The following is a 23,443-nucleotide window of genomic DNA, read 5'->3' on the forward strand; positions in this document are numbered from 1 at the left end:
TATGTTGTATCACTAATATAGTGTGTTTAATTTTATTATTTCTAACACACAGTTAAATAAAACTGTTACTTCATCTAATAAAATAACACCTTGTGTTAGGACTTAAGCTGGTTTACCTATAAGGGTATATGTTTTATTTTTCTCTATTTATTTTTATCCATTAATTCGTCTAAGTAGTAAATGGCAAAGATGAAAATGCGGTACACGCATAGCAATCAAGCTTGTGGAGATAGTTAGAACACAAAATTAAGCAAATTAATTTTTTTATGTTTTATAAGAACTCCCATCAGATGTTTCTTTGATCTTGTACTGTCTGCCTTCTCCTGTCCACAATAGAGAGAAGAAGTGAATTTCTGTTTAGTTCACCAATAATGTGAAACATATTAATTCTTATAATAATAAACCAATGTCGTTTATTACTTCTTTTTTCACTTGATCTATCTGTGTCAACAGTAGCTGTAATAATTCAGAGAAGCAAGAAATTTACGCAGAGCAAGCCCGATCTGTAACATCGTCTTTAAAGAAAAAGAGGTGGTAAATAACTTCAGGGCTAGAAGAAATATCATCTAATAATCTAACATTATATGTTACAGATTCTTTGTGTACACGAATTGTCTGTACTGTGCAACCCTGTGTGTAAATTAACTGAGGCACATGCTCCTGAATGAACTCACTATTATTGCGCCTCTTGTATGGTACCAACAAATTTCCATCATAATTATTATTCTTAAAATTATTAATTAATCAGCAGAATCTCTACTAAATTTGATTGTTGAATCATTATAAAGTAAGATGTAATTTGAGATTTCACTTGTGGTTCCTGTGCATGTCTGCAAATACCTGTGGGAGCCCACAATTCAGTCAGCCGGCATCTAATAACTAAAGTGGTAACACCTGTATGTCAGCACTAGGGTAAATATCTTTGAAAAGCGTTTTTTGTTTGTTTTCTTTTTCCTTCCTAAAACTGAGGTTGCAGTGCCCATGTCTTAATCTCAGAACACCAATAAGTGAAAGGAATTAAAAGTCACTATACACTAAGCCAACTGACAGAAGGAAAGAGAGCTAAAAACAAGGACTTCCCCTTGGAGAAAGATAAACAGAATACGTAGAGACAGCAGAGATCCCAAACCGAAGATTTAATGTCCTTCGCTGTACTGCTATGACGGATAAAAGTTAATATGTGATCAACACCTCAAGCGCTGTTTGCTAAAATGGCTTATAACTCAGATGGCAAAATACACTAACATATAAGCAGTTAAAAAAACGGAATTGGGTCAGGAAATGAGGATCCAGCAAAGGTTGATGACAATGAGCACAAAGTGGTAGAGGATCACGACTTAAGAAACAGCAATGGCTAAAAATATAGTGCTCAATATGCAACATAGCTAAAATGATCTCCTTGCAACAAGAGAACCGAGAGATCGACCAAGCCACTTGGAAAGATTTAATTCCCCAGAGCTTGTACCTGCGAACAGCGGACCAGTGGAGATGCAAAAGTGACACCACCTGCAACAGCAACAAAGATATCATCCAAAGGAATTAAAGAGCCAGCAGACCGAGGTAGGACTGCTGCAGCCTTGGAAGCAGTGTTAGCAGCCTCATTTCTCTGAAGACCAATGTGACCAGGAACCCACACGAAAATCACGGTGGCTCCCTCAACAGCGAGCAAGTGGAAGTTTTCTTGGCCCCGTTGCTCTAAGGGATGGACCGTATACAGCACACAGAGGCTGTGAACAGCACTGAGAGAATCGGAATATATGACAATTTAAAAGCCTGTGTTGCTGGAAGTTCTGTGTGGCTTGACAAGCTTGAAGAGCTCTGCTGTAAAAGTCGAGCAGTGTTCCGGGACCCGATACCGAAAATGGTTGGAACCAACGATGAAGGCACAACGTGATCGGTCCTAGACCCATCAGTGTACACGAAGGTGCTATCGCTAAGTTGTGTGCGGAGGTCGAGAAACTTCCAGCGACAGATCACAGCCAGAGTAGTGTCCTCGGGAAGCAAATGAGATCCGAGATTAACGCTGGCTGCAGCACAAAGCCAACCCTTCAGTGTTCACACCCTTCGAAAATGTGGCAGTTAGCGTGACGTTACACTGCCAGAGCAGTAGCCAAAAGCAAATTACAGGAAGTAACAGAGAAGTGAGCACTCCATACTGGCTGTCAAGAGAGTGATAGAGAAAATAGGATGGGTGGCCGGGAATGGAAGACAGACGGTATGCATACAATGAGAAGGACATCGTGCCACTTTAACACTGGTAGTTTGGAAAAGCGAAGGCCATTGTCGATGCTCCACGAGTAAAGATGATTGAGACATCACTGAAGATGCAACTCAAGGAGACAACTCCATGGAGAACTGTAACAGATCACAATGGCATCGATGGAAAGGGAGCAGGACATGCTTGCGGGAGACAGCTCATAATAGGGTTAATGGCTATAGCAAAGAGGACGATGCTCAGAACAGAGCCTTGAGGCACCCCATTTTCCTGGATAAGGGTGTCTGACAAAGCTGAACCCACATCTACCTTGAAAACTCTGTGTCTGAAAAATTCCTGAAGGAAATGGGGCAGATGGCCTCAGAAGCCCCACGTGTAGAGTGTACAGGTGACACTAGTCCTCCAGCAGATGTCATACTCTTTCTCCAAATCAAAAAAACATGGCCACAGTCTCATATTTCTGCAGAAAAGCATTCATGACATAGGTTGACAAAGTGATGAGATGGTTAACTGCAGAATGGCATGCATGAAAACCACATTGTGCAGTGGTTAGAAAATTCCGAGATCGAGGCACCTTACCAGCAAGCTACCAGCAAGCCATGAATCATACGTTCCATCACCTTACAAAGACAGATGGTGAGGGAAATGAAGCGTAGCTAGAAGGAAGGTGTTTTTCGTTACTGGGCTTAGATATGGGTATGACAGTGGCTTCACAACATCATCTGGGAAATGCGTCATCAGCTCAAATGCGACTGTATTTATGAAGAAAAAAGTACTTACTGCAGAGGGGTGGGGATCAGGTTGAGGTGAGAGCATAGCCAAGCTCCCTCACATAGTAAAGGCAGCACTGCAGCACTGTAGCATTCATGATTCTGAGAAGTATATCCCACTCATTTCTGAGGGAGGAAGGTGGTGTGATAGTGGGTGGAGTTCAAAACCTCTGCTAAATAGTGACCCAAGGTGTTGAGCATAGACATCATCTGCTACAGGCAGGTTAGAAATTGCAGAATAGATCTTGGTCCCAGAGAAACAACAGATGTTGCCCCACTCAATGGAAGTTGGAGTGAAACTGTTAAAAGAACTAGTACATGAAATCTATCCTGAAGAATGTGACGACATTGTGCATGCAACTGTTCATAACGAGTACATTTCACCAGAGTAGGACGATGGTTAAAAATGTGGAGAGCATGACTCCTCTTGCGAAACATCATGCAACGCACCTCTGTGCACCAGGGGATCGGGACTTGGCACGTTAAAGAAGTAGTATGAGGTATGGAACATTCTCCGGCAGTAAGGATTAATGTTCATAACAACTGGGGAAATGATGTTCGTCACAGGTCACCAGGGAAGATTAAACTTTCCAGTCAGCCTCGGAAAGCTGCCAATTGGGTTTGCACATAGATAGCATAGGAATCAGCAAACAGATACTGCATGGTAAATGGTCGCTTCGCTCGAGTAAATGTCAGAGAGAATGGACCAGTCGAGATGACGGGCAAGCTGGGAAATGCAGAACAAGATGAAGAATGAAGAAAAAAACATGAAGGATAGTTCCAATGTCAGACCACAGTAACTACAGAATACATTGCCAAAAATACACAAGACGTGTTCTCCAAGGGAGAGGAAAGAGAATAGCAGGAGGAAAGTGCACTGTGAAAATATCACCTCTGTCAGTATACTTCATTGTTTACTGGAAGTGCTTATCTGTATGTAACATTGTATATGAAATCTTATAGACAAGTTGAACGAGTTTATGAGTAAGAAATATCAAAAGGTAACACGCTAACTAATGCTGTGTTATGTACATCATTTTATAACTTGATATGAAACTGAATTACATCCGACAACCACATGGGCAATCAACAACTAACTACTGAGACACTTCGAACGCAGGTAATGCAAATTCAAATCTCCTGCTCTAATTCACACTTTAAAGGCTTACGAGTTCTGTTTACATTTACAGACACCTATCACCCATTACACACCTATGTGTAGATTCTTAGCCAAAACGTTGCAGCTTGCTCAACTACTTTTTCTGTCTACCCAGCCAGAAGCTGCAGCTGAGTTCCAGCAGTGACTAAGCATTGACAACACACTGGCACATGCTAAGGGCCCCCACACCAGTGACTGTACAACCATTTCAGTACCACATAAGTCACCCACTGTTACAGAAAGAAGCTGACAATCAACAAAGGAGCAAGCTCACATCCCATCAATACAGCCACTAGGCTGGCCAGAATAAACACTTGTTGAAACTTGTTCCCTGGAACATTGTCTCTCTATTTCTAGAGGAACTGATGTAGTTCCCAGCACATGCCTGTCTAATGTCTTTTGGTACGCCTCGTGACACTCCAACAAGAAGCATGCTACATAAACAACAAGCTCAGGAAATTCCAGTCAGGAATATCAACAATGTAGGAAAAGACAGATTGCTACTTACCATAAAGAAGGCACGTCAAGTTGCAGACTGCCACAATTAAAAGCTACTTACATAAAGCTTTCAGTCACAGCCTTCATCACACACAATTCATACACAAAAGCAATCAAATCTCATGCGCACATGACCGCCAACTCCAGCATCTTGGGCTGGAATGCAACTATCGCATGGGATACGAGCAGCAATCTGGAGGGAGTGGGGAAGGAGAAGGGATAGTAGTGTAAGGTGTGGGGTGGGGGAAAAAGAGAGAGAGAGAGAGAGAGAGAGAGAGAGAGAGAGACTGTCTGATCGAGTGTGCAGGAACTACTAGACTCCCAACAGGCGCAACATCAGGAGGTCTCGGGGCAGGGATGTGGGGATCAAAGCAATGATTGCAGTAGAGATGTTAAATGACACCTGCTGTAAACATGTTTCATCAGGTGTCATTTGCCAGCTCTGCTGCAATCACTGCACAGTCTTTTATAATGGTATGACTATCAACGAACAGCTGTCCACCAGGATGAACAGCCACCAACAAACAGTGGCCGAGAGCAAAGCAGACCACCCTGTGGCACAACACAGAGCTGAACATAACACACTTGATTTCAATGGCTGCTTCACTACCCGAGCCATTTGTATCCTTCTCTCCACTAACAGTTTTTCTGAACTGTGCAGACAGAACTTATCCTTACAATACATTCTCCACTCCCGTAATTATCCTGGCCACAACCAATAGTAACATACTGACCCCAAACACTCCATCCAACAGTTTCCACCCTCAACGTCCTACCATCGCCTTCCCATTCTCCTCTCCCACTCTGTTTATTTGCAGCCCTCTGCCAATACATCCGCCCATCTCTCCCTGTTCCTCTCCTATTTTGCTCCTTTTTTGCTCCTTTTTCCCCACCTCACAACCTCCTGATGCTGCACCTGTTGGCAGTCTAGTACCTGCATACTCAACCAGACAGTGCACGTCTCTCTTCCCATCCATACACTACTATGCCTTCCCCTTCCCCAACCCCTTCAGACTGCTGCTTGCATCCCATGCGATAGCTGCATTCTGGCTTGAGATGCTGGAGTTGGCAGTCATGTGTGCGTGAACAGTGTTTGTGAATAGTGCGTCTTCTCTTTTACTGATGAAGGGTATGGCCGAAAGCTTTATGTAAGTGTTTTAATTGTGCTTGTCTGCAACTTGACGTGTCTTCTTTACATTAAGTAGCAATCTCTCTTTTTCTACATTGTTGATAACAAGCTCTGTAAGATCCACACATAATACAGCAGCTACACCACAGGACTCACTGATGACATTTCTTGTCTTATTGATCAAATGTGTCATCTGCAGTATATGCAAAAAGAAGACTGACATACCTGCATTGCTGCAAGTAGTATATTAACTTGGTTCCACCACCTCCATGAACTAAGGACTTGTCCAGAAACTGGAAAAAGCACTTCTCCTCCATAGGTGTTAATGTTAGGTAAAATATCTGATCCATGAGCTCAGCTCGGTGTAACTCTGTAAAATAAAGAGTGTAAGTATATTTATTTAAAGTTGCCAAGATGATTATCTTTACTTACAGAAGTTAATACTGCGAGTACAGTAAGAAATTCTCATAATGTAAACATAAATAAAAAATGGATGGGGATTGCAAAAATAATTTACCTATTTAGAAAGGTTGCTTATACAAATAGGACCTGAATCAACATCAATGTTGATTAGACAAAATATTTTAGATGGAATGGTTTAATGAGTTAATGCTACCATGAACTTACTACTTTAAAAAAATTGCATGATTTTCTTTACATGGGGAACCTTACCTCCAAATTTATTAAAATGTAAAAAATAATTGTTTTCGCCTCAGCTGTTTATTACTTTAACTGCAACATTTTATTCAATGCATATACAAGACTGCCAGTTGGTGTTCATTTACTTCCAGTTTTTCATTGAATGCAATGCCTCCACATTTCTTTTTAGTGCCTGTTAAGTTATTAATTTTGTGATTTTAATTTAAATGTTGTTTCTTTTGATGTTCGTGAATCCATCAATCTCACTGAGAGCCCCCCTTAACCTGTTATCTGAAGTGAGCTATAACCAATATAAAACGCAAATCACTATAGCTCTTCCACAGAACTTGTGGCTTCTGTCATTCTCCAGGTGCCATGTAATTGCTGCACCCATGCAGAAGCACAGAGCCAGGTGAATATCAAAAACGAAGACTGGCCATCATGACCTTTCTCAGTTTAACCTATTGCAACTACATGGGTTGTATAAAATAAACAGCAATCTTCAGCATCCAAAACAGTCTGAACCATCTGAGGCTTGATGGAGACAAGTTTTGAAAGTGAGAAAGGAATTTTAAACCATTCTTCAAGACAAAAAAGGCCATAACTGACTGCTAAAACTGAGATAATACAACAGTGGAAGCAGGTAATATTTATTTCAATCCTGGCTTATCATGAAGATTCAATTCCCAGCTGGGAACACAGCCCACATCACTGGATGATAATGGACATCTAAATTGATTTTGTTACAATTTTAACGTAACTTTTATGTCAAGAAAGACTAAGGACCACTGAAAACCATTACAGTAGAACCTCCATTACCCAACATTTGATTAAGCAACTTCTCAGATTATCTGATCATGTATCCGACCATTTGTCTGCACTCCGCGCCAAACAGTGTGCTGTTGTTATCAATCGGTTTTACTGCTGCCATGGCAAGATGTCCGTCTGAGACATACTTCTCATGCATGCTTAGTTAACAGACTACTGTACTGCTAGACTGTTTACTTTACTGTACCCATTAACCTTCTGTTTATCTGTGCAGTTTTTGAGTATAATACTACACTCCTTTTAACTTTGAAGTTGCTGCATAGTTTTATAAAGTTTATAAAGTTGTGATTAAGAAGTTTAAGGGATTCTGAAAGTCTAAAAATGGCTATAAAACAGTAAAGGAAACTTGTTGAGTACACAACTGAACAGAAACTAAGCGTTCTCCAAAGACTTGATAAAGCTGTGTCAGTTGCTAAGATCTTTAAGCTTTTTCAATAACTGTAGATAGTGAAAAAGTTTTAAAAACTAGAAAAGCCTTGAAAAAAGGCAACTAGAAAAGCACTGAAAAAAGAAGAAAAAACCTGAGTTATTGGATGACACTGTGTGAACTTTATTTTCTTCAGGAAAGACATAAGGGAACCCCACTTTCAGGCGTTATCATACAAGAGAAACCTTTTCAGCTGTACCAAAATCTTCCTTCCGGGTGGGTGGGGGTGGGGGGGGAGGGGGGGGGGAGATGTATTCAAAGCAAGTGAAGGTTGGCATCATCACTTGCATTAGGCAAGTTGCTATTTCAGGTGAAAAACTTTCTGCTGATGGTAATGCAGGTAAGCAGTTTTTGGAAAATTTGGGAACATAGTCTCAAAAAATTACACTAGGGGCTGGTCAGTTATACAACATCAATGAAATGGGGCAGAACTATAAGAAGCTATCTCAAAACAAAATAATCTTGCCTCATAGACAGCAACCCAAGTCATTACCATAAATTGCTGTTGTTTGTAATCAGCAAATCTAACAAGACAAAGAGCCTTCAAAACCAAACACATTGGCACTTCCTGTCTATTACAAAGCTTGAAAATGTTCTGTGATGAATAGTAATTTATTTCAAGAATGGTTTTTTGATGCATTTGTTCTAGCTGTTAAGAAATACTTGAAATCAAAAACCTACCACACCACGCAAATGTAATGCCAGACAATGCTCCAACCCAAGCCTCTCAAGTCTAAACTTCAAACTGACATAAAAACTATTTTTTTTACTCCCCACCCCCCTTTCTACACGGCTACAATAATTCAGCCAGTAGCCCAGGGTGTTACTGAGTGGATATAAGGGCATTACAGGAGGAGAAATGTCAGCATTTCAATAGAGAAAACAGAAGAGGGTTGTGATCTTTTTGATTCACTGAAAATCCTAAACATGAAAGAAGTAATTCACAGTTCCTCACACTTGGGAAGAACTTAAGAAATGTTGTTGTTGTTGTTGTTGTGATCTTCAGCCATGGGACTGGTTTGATGCAACTCTCCATGCTACTCTATCCTGTGCAAGCTTCTTCATCTCCCAGTACCTACTGCAGCCTACATCCTTCTGAATCTGCTTAGTGTATTCATCTCTTGGTCCCCCTCTACGATTTTTACCCTCCATGCTGCCCTCCAATACTAAATTTGTGATCCCTCGATGCCCCAAAACATGTCCTACCAACTGATCCCTTCTTCTAGTCAAGTTGTGCCACAAGCTCCTCTTCTCCCCAATTCTATTCACTACCTGATCATTAGTTATGTTATCTACCCATCTAATCTTCAGCATTCTTCTGTAGCACCACATTTCGAAAGCTTCTATTCTCTTCATGTCTAAACTATTTATCGTCCACATTTCACTTCCATACATGGCTACACTCCATAGAAATACTTTCAGAAACGACTTCCTGACATTTAAATCTGTACTCGATGTTATCAAATTTTTCTTCTTCAGAAACGCTTTCCTTGCCATTGCCAGTCTACATTTTATATCCTCTCTACTTCGACCATCATCAGTTATTTTGCTCCCCAAATAGCAAAACTCCTTTACTACTTTAAGCGTCTCATTTCCTAATCTAATTCCCTCAGCATCACCCGATTTAATTCGACTACATTCCATTATCCTCATTTTGCTTTTGTTGATGTTCATCTTATATCCTCCTTTCAAGACACTGTCCATTCCGTTCAACTGCTCTTCCAAGTCCTTTGCTGTGTCTGACAGAATTACAATGTCATTGGCGAACCTCAAAGTTTTTATTTCTTCTCTATGGATTTTAATACCTACACCAAGTTTTTCTTTTGTTTCCTTTACTGCTTGCTCAATATACAGATTGAATAACATCGGGGAGAGGCTACAACCCTGTCTCACTCCCTTCCCAACCACTTCTTCCCTTTCATACCCCTTGACTCTTATAACTGCCATCTGCTTTCTGTACAAATTGTAAATAGCCTTTTACTCCCTGTATTTTACCCCTGCCACCTTCAGAATTTAAAAGAGAGTATCCCAATCAACATTGTCAAAAGCTTTCTCTAAGTCTACAAATGCTAGAAACGTAGGTTTGCCTTTCCTTAATCTTTCTTCTAAGATAAGTCGTAGGGTCAGTATTGCTTCACGTGTTCCAACATTTCTACAGAATCCAAACCAATCTTCTCCAATGTCGGCTTCTATCAGTTTTTCCATTCGTCTGTAAAGTATTCGCGTTAGTATTTTGCAGAACTTAAGAAAACCACTCTACAAAAATCATGAAAGAAGGTTTGTCCTAGCCTAAACCAAGAGAACGAATGTCCAGAAACTAATGAGTCAGACACTGAAGATTTAGTCAATGATTTATGAACTCTTCAGAATGATATCCAGCATGCTGATTTAGAGGAACAGTGAAAGGTAAATGACGTCGCTGCTGTTACCAACTAAGAACATTGTTATGATCAGATCATCGATCTTGTATTGCAACCGTACTATGTCGATCAACAGGAATAAGATCATGAAAAAGAAGAAGAGAAAAAGATCAGCCACTCTGCAGCAGAGGTGTTCCCTCAAATATTTGGAACAGCTGCCAACCATTACAGCTATGGACATATAACGGGGAAAGAAGCAGCCTGATGCAGCCGCAAAGTCAAGGTTTAGGAAATTTAAACAAAACACTTTTACACTTTTTAAAACACATTCTGAGTGCCTAAAATTTTCTGGTTTCTTTTCTATTTATTAGAATTTTTTTTACTTAATTTTTATTTTTTACATAGTTTTGAGTTCTGTAAATGACCTGTTTCGTTCTCCTCTGATTATCTGAGGTTTTTTGCGTTCGAACTACCTGCTAGTAGCAAAAGAGACAGTTAATTGAGGTTCTACTGTACATGTTCTTCCAAACTATTACATTAGCCTGCACCCATGTTCAAACATTCAGTGAAGACCATATGGTCACATCCTGTGTTAAAGAATAATGGAACAGGACAGTTGCTAGACTACATTACCACAGTGGCCAGTAATGCAGGTTCCCTGAACCGCTCTTCTGAATCACCTGGTGTACAAGATGTTTCCCCAACAGCAACTCTACCAAGAATGTTTTGTTAATAGACTTTCCATCACACCGATTCCAACTACAACGTGTCCTCCACATAGTGTATGTGTGGGAAGAGAAACAAACACTGTCTGGTGGGGTGCGCAGAGATTAGTCTTCAACAGATGAAGCGTTGTGGGGCAGAGAGGTGGGAAAAGATGAGCAAAAAAGGAGAGGAGTGGGGAAATATGGGCTAATGTGTCGGCAGAGGGTTGCAAATAAGCAGGGTGGGAGAAGAGAATGGGGAGGAGATGATAGGACATCGGGGGGGAAACTGTTTGGTGGAGGGTGTGGGGACAGTATGTTACTGTAGGTCGAGGCCAGGCTAATTACAGGAGCAGAGAAAGTGTTGTATGGATAACTCCCATCTGCGCAGTTCAGAAAAGCTGGTGATGGAGAAAAGTAGTCAAATGGCTTGGGTAGTGAAGCAGCCATTGAAATGAAGTGTGTTATGTTCAGCTGCATGTTGTGCCTCAGGGTGGTTTACTTTGGCAGTGGCCGTTCATCTTGGTGGACAGCTGGTTGGTATTCTTACCAATATAAAAAGCTGTGCAATAATTGCAGAAGAGCTTGTAAATGGCATGGCTCCTTTCAATGTGACACGGCCCCTGATGAGGTAGGGTAAACCTGTGACAGGACTAAAGTACGAAATGCTAGGTGGGTGGATTGGGCAGGTTTTGCACCTGGGTCTTCAACAGGGGGATAATCCTTGTGGCAAGAAGTTGGGATTGGGAGTGGCATAGGGATGGACTAAGAGGTTGTGGAGGTTGGGTGGGTGACGGAACATTACTTTAGGAGGATGGGAAGTATCTCAGATTGGATGTGCCTCCTTTCAGGGCACAAAGACAGGTAATCAAAGCCCCGGCAAAGGATGTGGTTGAGTTGTTGAAGTCCGGAGTGGTACTGGGTGACGTAGGGACACATTTTTGTGGCTGGTTTTTGGGAATGGTGAGAGGCTTGGGGTTGCGAGGGAAACAGCATAGGAGATCTAGTTGCGGACTATGTCTAGGTGATAGTGCCTGTCTGTCAAGACCTTAGTGAGACCTTCAGTATATGGAGCAAGTGAGTTTTTGTCACTGCAGACACGCCGTCCCCGGGTAGCCAGTCTATATCGCAGGGATTTTTTGGTGTGAAAGGAATGACACCTGTCAAAATGCAGGTACTGTTGGTGGCTGTCAGGTTTAATGTGGACAGAGGTGCATATGGAGCCATCAGAGAGGAGGTGGTCAACATTTAGGAAGGTGGCACACTGGTGTGAGGAGGACCACAAGAAGCCAGTGGGAGAGAAAGTGTTGAAATTGTGAAGGAACGAAGATATAGGGTCTTGAGTCGAGATCATGGATATCATCAAGGAACCTGAACCAGACTAGGGGTTTGGTGTTTTGGGAGGCTAGGAAGGTCTCCCTCTAGATGACACATTAAAAGGTTGGCATAGGAAGGTGCCATGCAGGTGTTCATGGCTGTGCCGCAGTTTTGTTTATATACCTCTCTGCAAATGAGAAGTAGTTGTGGGTTAGGATAAAGTTAGTAAAGTGTATGAGGAATGAGGTAGTGGCTTTGGAGTCTGAAGGACATTGGGAAAGGTAGTGTTCAATAGCAGTAAGGCCATGGGCCTCAGGGATGTTGGTGTGTACGGAGGTGGCATCAACAGTGATGAGTAGGGTGCGGATGATGGAGAGATGGTTGGTATCTTTGATGTGGGAAGCTAGATTATGGCCAATTGGTTGGAGGTGTTGGTCAACAAGTGCCGAAATTCTTTCAGTGGGGGCACACTAACCGCCACAGAGGGGTGTCCAGGATTGTTGGGTTTGTGGATTTTGGGGAGCATGAATAAGGTGGGTGTGCAGGGTGTCTTAGGGGTGAGGAGGAAAATGGACTTACGGGAGATGTTTTGGGAAGGGCTTAAGGCTTTAAGCAGGGATTGAAGTTTGAATTGGACTTCTGGGATGGGACTACAGCGGCAAAGTTTTAGTGGTGGAACCTTTGTCTGCAGGTACAATGATTAGGTCTGGATTTGTTTTGGGGTTGTGTATGGCTGTTATTTCTTCTACTGAAAGGGGGTGAGGAAGGGACATGGGGAAGGATGGTGAGGTTAAGTTGGAGATAAGGAATTCCTGGAAGGTGACCAATGGGTGTGCGTGTGTGTGTGTGTGTGTGTGTGTGTGTGTGTGTGTGTGTGTGTGTGTGTGTGTGGAGGGGGGCAACACAAGTGGATGGTGGTACAAAGGCGGGTTCAGTGTTGGAATAAGGGTGGTTTTGGTTGGAAGGATGGATTGGCGATGCTTCCATTGCATGGATTGGGAGAAGGAGAGGAGGTCTTTAAAATCCAGCTAGTTAAATTTGGGTGTAGGGCTAAAGGTGAGGCCTTCAGATAGGGCTGAAACTTCTGCGGAGCTGAGGGTTTTGGAGGAAAGGATAACGACAGTGTTACGGGAATGTTTTGACTCTGGTTTTGGTGGAGGGTTAGTAGGGAGTTTTGGGGGATGTGGCAAATTGAAAAGGTCAGCTAGGCAGGGTTTAGCTGCTATGAGGGGTAGACAAGAACACTTTGGGTATGATAGGGATTGGATAGTGGTGCCCTGAGGTGGCAGTAGGGTGTCAGCAGGTAGGGTAATTTATGGAGGTGGTGTCTGGAATGCCCCTCCAGGTGCTGGAGAGCAAGGGATTCAATTTCGGAGATGTGATGTGTAGAGTAGGGATTGCAGAGTAGAATAATCCTGTGGAGGGAGGAGAGGTAGTACTGAGATGCCTGTGCCATGGAGATGTATTTTTGCAGTACCACTTTTGTGAGGGCCAGGGATTGGCGGAATCTGAAAAGATATAGGTCATTGTGAAAAGAAGGGTGGATCCAGATAAAGGAATCTTCACAGCTAGGCTGTTTGGGGGGACTCCAAGGTTTATGCAGCAGTTGAGAAACAGGATGTGGGACAGGGTTTTAGCCAGGGAAAGGGATGCTTTTCTAAACTGGTGCAGAAAGAAGGAGCAGGGGTATATTGCGGCAGGAGTGACGCAAAGGAAATGGGAATTACATAGAAATGGGCAAAATAGGTGTTGGTGGTTGGGAGAAGAGCTAGAAGCACTTTAAATCAATTCTGCAACTTGGCTATTAGAGAGAATAATTTTGCTTACTGTCTGTCAATGTCTTTAATATCATTTTTCCTGCCACTATTGCCTTTTGTACATCCATCTCTACCACAAAACATGTATGTTTTCATGGTACTAGATACACCAGGTCTGAAATATATCTAGCAGATTCACAACTTATCATTGGTGCACCTCGAATGGGCAAGAATTGACAATTTGCCCTAGCTGCAACCCTTGAGATATAATGAGACAGAAAAAGAAAGAAAAAAAGAAAGAAAGGGAGGAGGAGGAAGAAGGGGCAACTCAAAACACTTCCAAAGATGCCAATATAGGTTCCTTTACAGATATCATAGAAAACAATCTCTAAAGATGAGGCATTTGTAACAGGGTGTTCTTGGTATATAGTCCTACTCTTGTACATTAACCTGACAGAGTAGCCGAGGACCGAAGTTCCAAGTCTAACGGCTGCAGATTCTGATTAAATGCTTACATTACTCCATCTTGCGGCAATGCAGTTACACTGTAATATACTGAAGCACCAAAGGAACTGGAATCGGCATGCGTATTCAAACACAGAGACATGTAATCAGGCAGAATACTGCACTGTGGTTGGCAATGCCTATATAAGACAACAAGTGTCTGGCACAGTTGTTAGATCAGTTACTGCTGCTACAAAGGCAGGTGATCAAGACTTAAGTGAGTTTGAATGTGGTGTTATAGATGGCGCACAAGTGATGGAACACTCCATCTCCGAATCAGCCACGAAGTGGGGATTTTCCTATACTATCATTTCACGAGTAAACCGTGAATACCAGGAATCCAGTAAAACATCAAATCTCCGACATCGCTAGAGCCGGAAAAAGTTCCTGCAAGAACGGGTCCAATGAAGAGTGCAGAGAGTAGTTCAACATGACAGAAGCGCAACCCTTCCACAAATTGCTGCAGATTTCAATGCTGGGCCATCCACAAGCATGTGAACCATTCAACTGAACATCATCGATATGGACTTTCGGAGTCAAAAGCCCGCTCGTATGCCCTTGATTACTCCACGACACAAAGCTTTCTGCCTCGCCTGGTCCCATCAACACTGACATTGGACTGATGATGACTGGAAACATGCTGCCTGGTCGGACGAGTATCGTTTCAAACTGTATTGAGCGGATGGGCATGTATGGGCATGGAGGCAACCTCATGAATCCATGGACCCTGCATGTCAGCAGTGGATTGGTCAAGCTGGTGGAGGCTCTGTAATGGTGTGGGGCATGCGCAGTTGGAGGGGCATGGGACCCCTGATACATCTAAATACGACTCTGACAGGTGACACATACGTAAGCATCCTGTCTGATCACCGCATCCATTCATGTCCATTGTGCATTCTGACGGAGATGGGCAAATCTAGCAGGACAATGCAACGCCCCACACGATAGTGTTTAAACACTTCTGTTGGCCACCAAACCCCTCAGACATGAACATTACTCAGCATATCTGGGACGCCTCGCAATGTGCTGTTCAGGAAAGATCTCTGCCCCCTTGTACTACTACAGATTTACGGAAAGCCCTTCAGGATTCATGGTGTCCGTTCCCTCCAGCACTTCTTCAGATACGAGTCGAGTCCACGCCACATCGTGTTGCAGCACTTCTGCACGTTTGTGGGGGCCCTACAGGATATTAGGCAGGTGTACCAGTTCCTCTGGCTCTTTAGTGTGTCTTACATGTAATTTAAAACAAGCGAAGGAAACACGCACAGTTTTCACTGAGTAAAATAACAACCTTCAACAGCTTGCCAGGGTTCAGCTTCGTAATACTACAACGTAAACAAGTTTGTACAAAAATAATTTAAATTAAGCAAAATAAAGTGCTATCGAAAGGTCTGAGGTTCAGCTTCCAGTTGGTCAAAGGACTTTCCTTTTCTGTCCTGTATAGCCTCTTTCAGTAACTAATGCATGAAATGTATGTTGCACTGTGGTTTAGAGTTCACATTAAACTGTACACAATCCTGTAATTGGCTGATTAAGTCAGTTCAAAAGCAGAGGAAAGCAAGAACACACCTCCAGTATGACAACAATGTGTATTCAAATCAACCTTCAAAATGAGGGCTTTGTTTATTACTAGGCAGATAACTTCAGTGTAGCAGGATAATTTATTATTTGTGCAATTTTGTTATGAACTATCTGAAATATTCTTATAATGCATGCAGAAAGAGTAAAACAAAGAGTAAATATTAACACATTACCACGAAGAAAAAACTCCATCAACTCTTGGTTGCTTTCTCCAATTGAGTACATGCTCTGGCATTCGTAAGCCTCCAAAACTTTCTTATTTTCAATTAAAATTGAGATTTTTAATCTGAAATAAAATTAATAACATTTACCAGTGTGTTTTCCTCTAACAAAGCCTATATTTAAATAAGAAAGAATACTGAAAAAGTATTGTCTAATTTTTTAAATATAATATTTATTGCACTATACATAAAATGTGTGTGGCTTACGCAGAGAAAACAACGTGTATGGCTTACGCTGATAAAACAGTATGGGTCAGCTTAAACATCCACAGTTTGTTTCAGTCTTCAAACAATTCAAGAAATGTCTCTGTTCTTATTGTTTTTCTCACCACTGACAGTGATATGCCAATTTGAAAAATGTAACTGCACCATGGTTCAGAACTTGGTTAAACTGTTGGTCCCCTGTAACTGACTAGGCAAGTCAATTTGAATATCTGATAGAATTGTGCCTAATAAACAAGTGCAGTGTTCAACCAGCCGTGTTAAGGGCAGTCTTGCCTTTAAACAAATTGTTTGCATAACTGTTGTGATATTTAGAATTATTGTTTAGGTGCGTATGGAAAAATATGATGACAAGAGACAAAACACGTGCTTCCAGAATGAGATTTTCACTCTGCAGCGGAGTGTGCGCTGATATGAAACTTCCTGGCAGATTAAAACTGTGTGGTGTTTGGTGGCTTTATTCATACATGACACCTTGCACACAATAGATGCAGGTGTACAGGTAGATTCGGTTTCCCCAGACTCCTGAGAGGCAATATACACTGTAAGACATAATTGACTGCCAAAGAACAATCATATGGTGTATCTTTGCAAATTTGTGATAGTAACAATATGATGAGAAGGAAAGTTGCTACTCACCATATAGTGGAGATGCTGAGTAGCGTCTCCGCTATATGGTGTGTAGCAACTTTCCTTCTCATAATGTTGTTACATTCAATCCTGGATTTTCCAATTTGTGACTGTCTTGATGAATTTATATTACTAAACGATCATCCTCAAACACAGGACATGGTACTCACACCCATTTGCAGTTCTCCTATCTAATAGCTTCCAGGGTACACAAAAATTTGATTTTCAATGTTTTGCATAACTAATGACTAAATTTAAAAAGCTGACATAATCTACTCATTAACAGGTATGATCTTATATTAAAAGTGTAACACAATAAGTAGTACAATTAGAAACTGTGTGTTTTGTCTCAAGGCATTTCATTCAGGGACACACAGCTAGGATTGTAACATATTGGTATCGCCATTCAAAGTTGTAACAAAAATGCTGAGGGAACTTTCATGTGAATCTTTGGAACAAAGAAGACAATCATGAGAGCAGAAGAAAAGATTATTGGGAATACAGAGGTATATAGACATTCATTTTTGTCCTCCCTCAATATACAACTGCAGTAGGAAATATTGATACAATGTACCGTCTGCTATGAACTGTACATTTGCACACAGAGTATATGTTGTTGTTGTGGTCTTACGTCCTGAGACTGGTTTGATGCAGCTCTCCATGCTACTCTATCCTGTGCAAGCTTTTTCATCTCCCAGTATCTACTGCAACCTACATCCTCCTGAATCTGCTTAGTGTATTCATCTCTTGGTCTCCCTCTACAATTTTTACCCTCCACGCTGCCCTCCAATACTAAATTGGTGATCCCTTGATGCCTCAGAACATGTCCTACCAACCGATCCCTTCTTCTGGTCAAGTTGTGCCACAAACTTCTCTTCTCCCCAATCCTATTCAATACCTCCTCATTAGTTATGTGATCTACCCATCTAATCTTCAGCATTCTTCTGTAGCACCACATTTCAAAAGCTTCTATTCTCTTCTTGTCGAAACTATTTATCGTCCATGTTTCACTTCCATACATGGCTACACTCCATACGAATACTTTCACAAATGACTTCCTGACACTTAAATCAATACTCAATGTTAACAAATTTCTCTTCTTCAGAAACGCTTTCCTTGCCATTGCCAGCCTACATTTTATATCCTCTCTACTTCATCAGTTATTTTGCTCCCCAAATAGCAAAACTCCTTTACTACTTTAAGTGCCTCATTTCCTAATCTAATTCCCTCAGCATCACCCGACTTAATTAGACTACATTCCATTATCCTTGTTACAGAGTATATAAGAAGTCATAAATTTCAGTGAATAACATGAAATGGAAGACTAAACATATAGGTATGAGGAGTACTGGAAGTGTGATGTGTATTGTCACTGTTGAATTGAATGACCTTCAATATAAATTTCAATTAAAGATGCAAGGAGCTTAGTATGTGTGTGTATGTGTGTGTGTGTGTGTGTGTGTGTGTGTGTCACTTTTAGAGAGATCTTTGAAAGATTACCGTATTTACTCGAATCTAAGCCGCACTTTTTTTTCCGGTTTTTGTAATCCAAAATACCACCTGCGGCTTAGAATCGAGTGCAAAGTAAGCGGAAGTTCTGAAAAATGTTGGTAGGTGCCGCCACAACTAACTTCTGCCGTCGAATATATCTAGCGCTACACAGGTATGCTTTGCAGGCACAAAGATAAATACTGGCGCCAAAACCTCTGTGGTAAATAAAAAAAAAAGGTGGAAGACGAGCTTTGTTTCCTCCGCCCCGAGTTTCGACCACTGCATTTTCATACATTCACCATCGAAGTAAATACAAATTCCGTATTGTTCATCTTCGAATATTGCAGCTTTTCAATGTACTACGAAAATCCGACTGGCAAGGCTGTTAGGAATTTGTGTGTCAATATGGCCAACTCTACGTTCTGAATTTTTTCCTACCTGTGAGAAGAGATGGTTGCCAATAGGAACTTTTATGAATTGTGAATCACATGCAGTATTCTCTTCACCATAAGAATAATACGAATATAAACATTTTGTCACGTATTCTTTCATGTTTGCTGCTATCTCATTTAAATTATGTCTGCCTAATAAACTACGAAACTAGAGTGAGACAACAGCAAACGCGGAAGAATATACATATCATGTCATGTTTATATAATCGTATTATTCTTATGCGTAATAGTGATACAGTCAGAATTGAAGCACGGCAATTGACTAGATTTTTAAACCTAAGATGACTCTAATTTCTGTACAGAATGTAATGTACTAAAGAGGCGTCTGCAAAGATTTTCAAACGGAGAAAAATTTTCGCTAAACTCTCGTTCAGAACATCTTCTATCATACGCAGTCTATTATTCGGTTCTTGTTGATCATTATCAAAGAAAGCAGCAGTGTAAGTAACAACAAATAGCAGTCTCTTGCCATTATTTCGCTAATGAGACGATTCCTCTCATTTTTATTTTTATTTTTATTGTAAGCGGCGGTAGCACGCACAAAAGCAAGCCTTGCCGCGAGCGACGACATGCCATAAACACTCATTATCAGAATGCGACAAACAATGCATGACACAGTACAGTAATGCATCTTCAGCTTAGAGAGACGTAAACACCTATAACAAAGAGAACGGAACTTATCAGATCAAAGAAAAATAAGCAATCAATTCAAACCAGAAGAAGCACGTGAAAAAGCAAGGGTACCCGTATAAATACGGACCGACACTTAGCAATGGCTACCTGGTAAAGCGTAACTGCTAAGCTTACCTCTCGAACCAAACTACTGTGGCTGTATCGTCATTCATTCGACCTAAATTGTGTCTCATATTACAATGGACCAACTTTGTTTCAATTTGGAGGTGCGGCCTAAAACTTTTCTCTCCACTTGAACTTCGAGTCTCAAATTTCAGGTGTGGCTTAGATTCGGGAAAAATTTTTTTCCTTTATTTCGAGTCTCATTTTTCAGGTGCGGTTTAGATTCGAATGCGGCTTACATTCGAGAAAATACGGTAGCTACGTATCACTCTTCTCCATGCAGCAGTCTGCTATTCGATGCCTTTTCCACTAAAAAAGGTGTGCTCTAGCCTTGTATAAAAATATTTCCATTATGACTTTTGTCATGTGCACTTGCAATATGAGAGAAGTATCATAATTTACTGTCAGAAAAGTTAAAAACCAATGATGATTCGAAAAACAGATGTGTAATATACTTGTTTAATAATTCAAATATTTCATTGTGTGGGGAGAAATTGAAAAGGGTGTTCCAGAACATTTGACAACAGAACCATTCCCATTCTTGCTGCGCGTAAAATATATCTGTTAAATTTGGAACAATTACACAAAGTGAAGAAATGACAAATATTTAAGTGATGTTTTTGAGAAGCCCTTTAAATAGTTTTCCAAATGTTATAATTTTAAAATTAGAAAAGACAAGGGATTCTGTTATGCAATCTGAAAAATGTACTATTATCAAAATTGATACACTAATCACCCAGAACACGTTCAAAGATCTGGCAAGTTGAGAGGCCAGCACAGAAATTTGAACATGCCATTGTGTTCCTCGAACCAATCTGTCACAGTGCTAGTCTTGTGACATGGCACATTATCTTACTGAAAAATACCACTGCTATTGGGAAACATGAGTGTTCATGAAGGAGTTTACGTGGTCTGCAACCAATGTACAACACCCTTGGCCATCACAGTGCCTTGCACGAGCACCACTGGACCCATGGGTGCCTACGTGAATGTTCCCCAGAGCATAAAGGAGTTGCTGCCAGCACATTTACTCTCACAGTAGATGGTATTAACAAGCTGTTCCCCAGAAAGATGGCGGATTCCTGCCCTCCCATCAGCACGGTGATGAAGGTATCGGGACTCATCAGACCATGCAATGCTCTGCCAGTACACCAATATCTAGTGCCAATGATCAGTGCCCGTTTCAGTCACAGTTGCAGATGTCATGGTGTTAACATTGGCACATGGGTAGATCGTTGGCAGTGGAGGGCCATCATTAGGAGTGTTTGGTGCAATTTGTGTTTAGACACAGCCCAGCATTAAAGTTTCATTTAGTTCCGCCATAGTTTGCCACCTGTCCTGTTTTACCAGTCTGCCCAGCCTACAACATGTGGCACATAATGAGGAGCAGTCGCCCAACGCCATGATGTCTGGACGTGGTTTCACCTTGATTTCGTCACATGCTGAAGACACTCATCAAAGCACTCCTCAAACACCCCGCAAGTCAAGCAGTCCAAAATGCTTGTGCCAAGCCTTCAGGTCATCACAATCTGCCTTTGGTCAATCTCAGATAGACCACGCACCTTCCTCATTCTACACAAAGACAGCACACTCCCTGATACTACGTGCATTGTTCCCGTTTCTGACTAGCAGTCATTCCTCGCCTGGTGGCACTGCTATCGCCTGGATGGATTTATATCGATAGTAGGTAGGTGGTCATTATGTTCTGGCTGATCAGTATATATGAAATAGGTAACTGTAACTAAGGTTGAAGTTTCTCAGGGTAAAATTTAAGCAAAAATAACATGTAACAGTAATATTACACATCAGTTAAAGTGAACAGATACAACAACTTTTCCAGAAAGAATAGTTGCCAATTTCAGGGACATTAAAATAATGTCTCAATAAATTTTGTATCTTTTAATTCACTGAAGTTTATATAATGTTGCAACTTTGCACTTAGGTAAAAACATTAATTGCCAAAGAGGAAATCATTTATACTTATGAGGTACAAATTTGTAGTTATAAGTAGTAGCTGGGAATACAAAAAGGTATGCAATATGCATATGATATGATAAGATTTGGTGTCAACAATCCTTTCGAGAATGAAAACAACATCGATATTCACAAATACAATATTAAGAGGAAAACTCTACTAGTGTAAGTCCTCCAGTACAACAAGGATATATAATGAGCATGTGCATGCATACACATGCACAATTGTATACAAAGAACACAGCACTTTGCTGTCTCATCTCAATGATTATAGTGGTCATCATCCACAAAGCATGTAAGTGACTTAATTCTCAAGGTGTCAATCTGATAGTAGCACACTGATAAAAATAATGTGGAAATTACTGAATATTGCCAAATACAAAAAAGGAAAAAGTTTCATACTGTTATTACATACTAGGATATAGTATATTTATACATACTTTATATCTTCAAATGTGTCTAGTGGGACATTCCGACACACTATGTAGTCCAAAGCAAGGTCCGCTTTCCCTTGCTTGAGAAATGCAAGTGCAATGGCACGATGCTGCCACTGTTCCAGATCTATAGGTCTGATCATGGGATCCAGCAGCATTCGAAGTGCTTCCTGGAAACAAGCATAACTTTGCTACACCACAGCTGACTTTATAAGATAGCACAAATTTCTAAAGGTACAGTATCATTCACTTCATTCTTTAATTAACAGTGGAAACTTTGTTTAATTCTTTCCTCATATTTTCCATTCAACAGTGGTCCAAATGTTATCACTGGTACATGAGAACTACGACTTGTTTACTCACTATCATTTGGTTAACGAACTACCTGCAGACAGAAGATAAGAGAATATAAAACTCTGTAAAATTCTAAAGAAAATTAAAACTTTTTTTATCAGAACTGCAAAATGCAAACAGGCCGCTGTTCTCAGTGTTTAGATGAATGACATTACTTGACTATCATCGATGTTCTCAAGCAAATACCAAGCAATACCAGATAAATAGTAGCTGCTTACATTAATAGGGAATGCAGCAGTTTTCTTTTCTTTCAAAAATAGCTAATATTATTAAGCTGCTTTACAGCTTATGTAAGCATAAAAAGTCTATTGATTTTTAACTGAAGTTAGTTAGTTAACTTTTTTAGTGGCTAGAAATCATATCCACAGCTGCTGCAAAATAATACTGCTGATCACAAATATCTTATACATCACATACCTACAGCTCAACACTATGAGACAGCAAATAATTTCTTCTTATAATAATTTGAAAGGCAAGAAGCTATTTATGCATAGGTGATGACACAGTTTATTAAATATCAGACTCACCTCAAAGTCTTTATGATCAAGCAGCCACATCGCTTGAGTTATTTTAATAATGCTTGGTCTCATGTAGAATGCAGCTGGAAACTTTATTAGATAGTTAATTGCACCTGCATACCTGAAAATACATCAAATGTTGCAATTACCTCATCATCTTGGAAATTCAATTGCAGCATCACATGAAAATTAGATTCCGAAATAATCTCACGTAAAAAAAGACTCACACAATTATAGCTTTTGGCCAATAACAAAAGACAAAAACACACACACACACACACACACACACACACACACAAATGCAACTCACACACACGACTGCAGTCTCAGGCAACAAACCACACAGCGAGCAGCAGCAGCAGTGCATGATGGGAGTGGCGACTGGGTGGGGGTAAGGAGGAGGCTGGGGCAGGGGGGAGGGGGGGGATAGTATGGTGGGGGTGGCAGACAGTGAATTGCTGCAG

At 40.9% G+C, this 23,443-nt stretch overlaps 1 protein-coding gene across 1 annotated transcript in view; it reads right to left on the reverse strand.

The window, feature by feature from the left end:
- The window catches only part of LOC124605114 (platelet binding protein GspB-like), a 298,012-nt gene that overhangs the window by 171,076 nt on the left and 103,493 nt on the right, over positions 1-23,443 (reverse strand). Inside the window, exons 13-16 of the mRNA XM_047136572.1 lie at positions 22,989-23,100; positions 22,114-22,277; positions 16,062-16,174; positions 5,997-6,141 (exon numbers count right to left, since the gene is read on the reverse strand). Of these exons, the coding sequence (XP_046992528.1) occupies positions 5,997-6,141; positions 16,062-16,174; positions 22,114-22,277; positions 22,989-23,100 (534 nt within the window). The remainder of the gene's footprint in view (positions 1-5,996; positions 6,142-16,061; positions 16,175-22,113; positions 22,278-22,988; positions 23,101-23,443) is intronic.

Source organism: Schistocerca americana, chromosome 3 (assembly GCF_021461395.2).
Source record: "Schistocerca americana isolate TAMUIC-IGC-003095 chromosome 3, iqSchAmer2.1, whole genome shotgun sequence".
NCBI classification, from domain to species: Eukaryota; Metazoa; Arthropoda; class Insecta; order Orthoptera; family Acrididae; genus Schistocerca; species Schistocerca americana.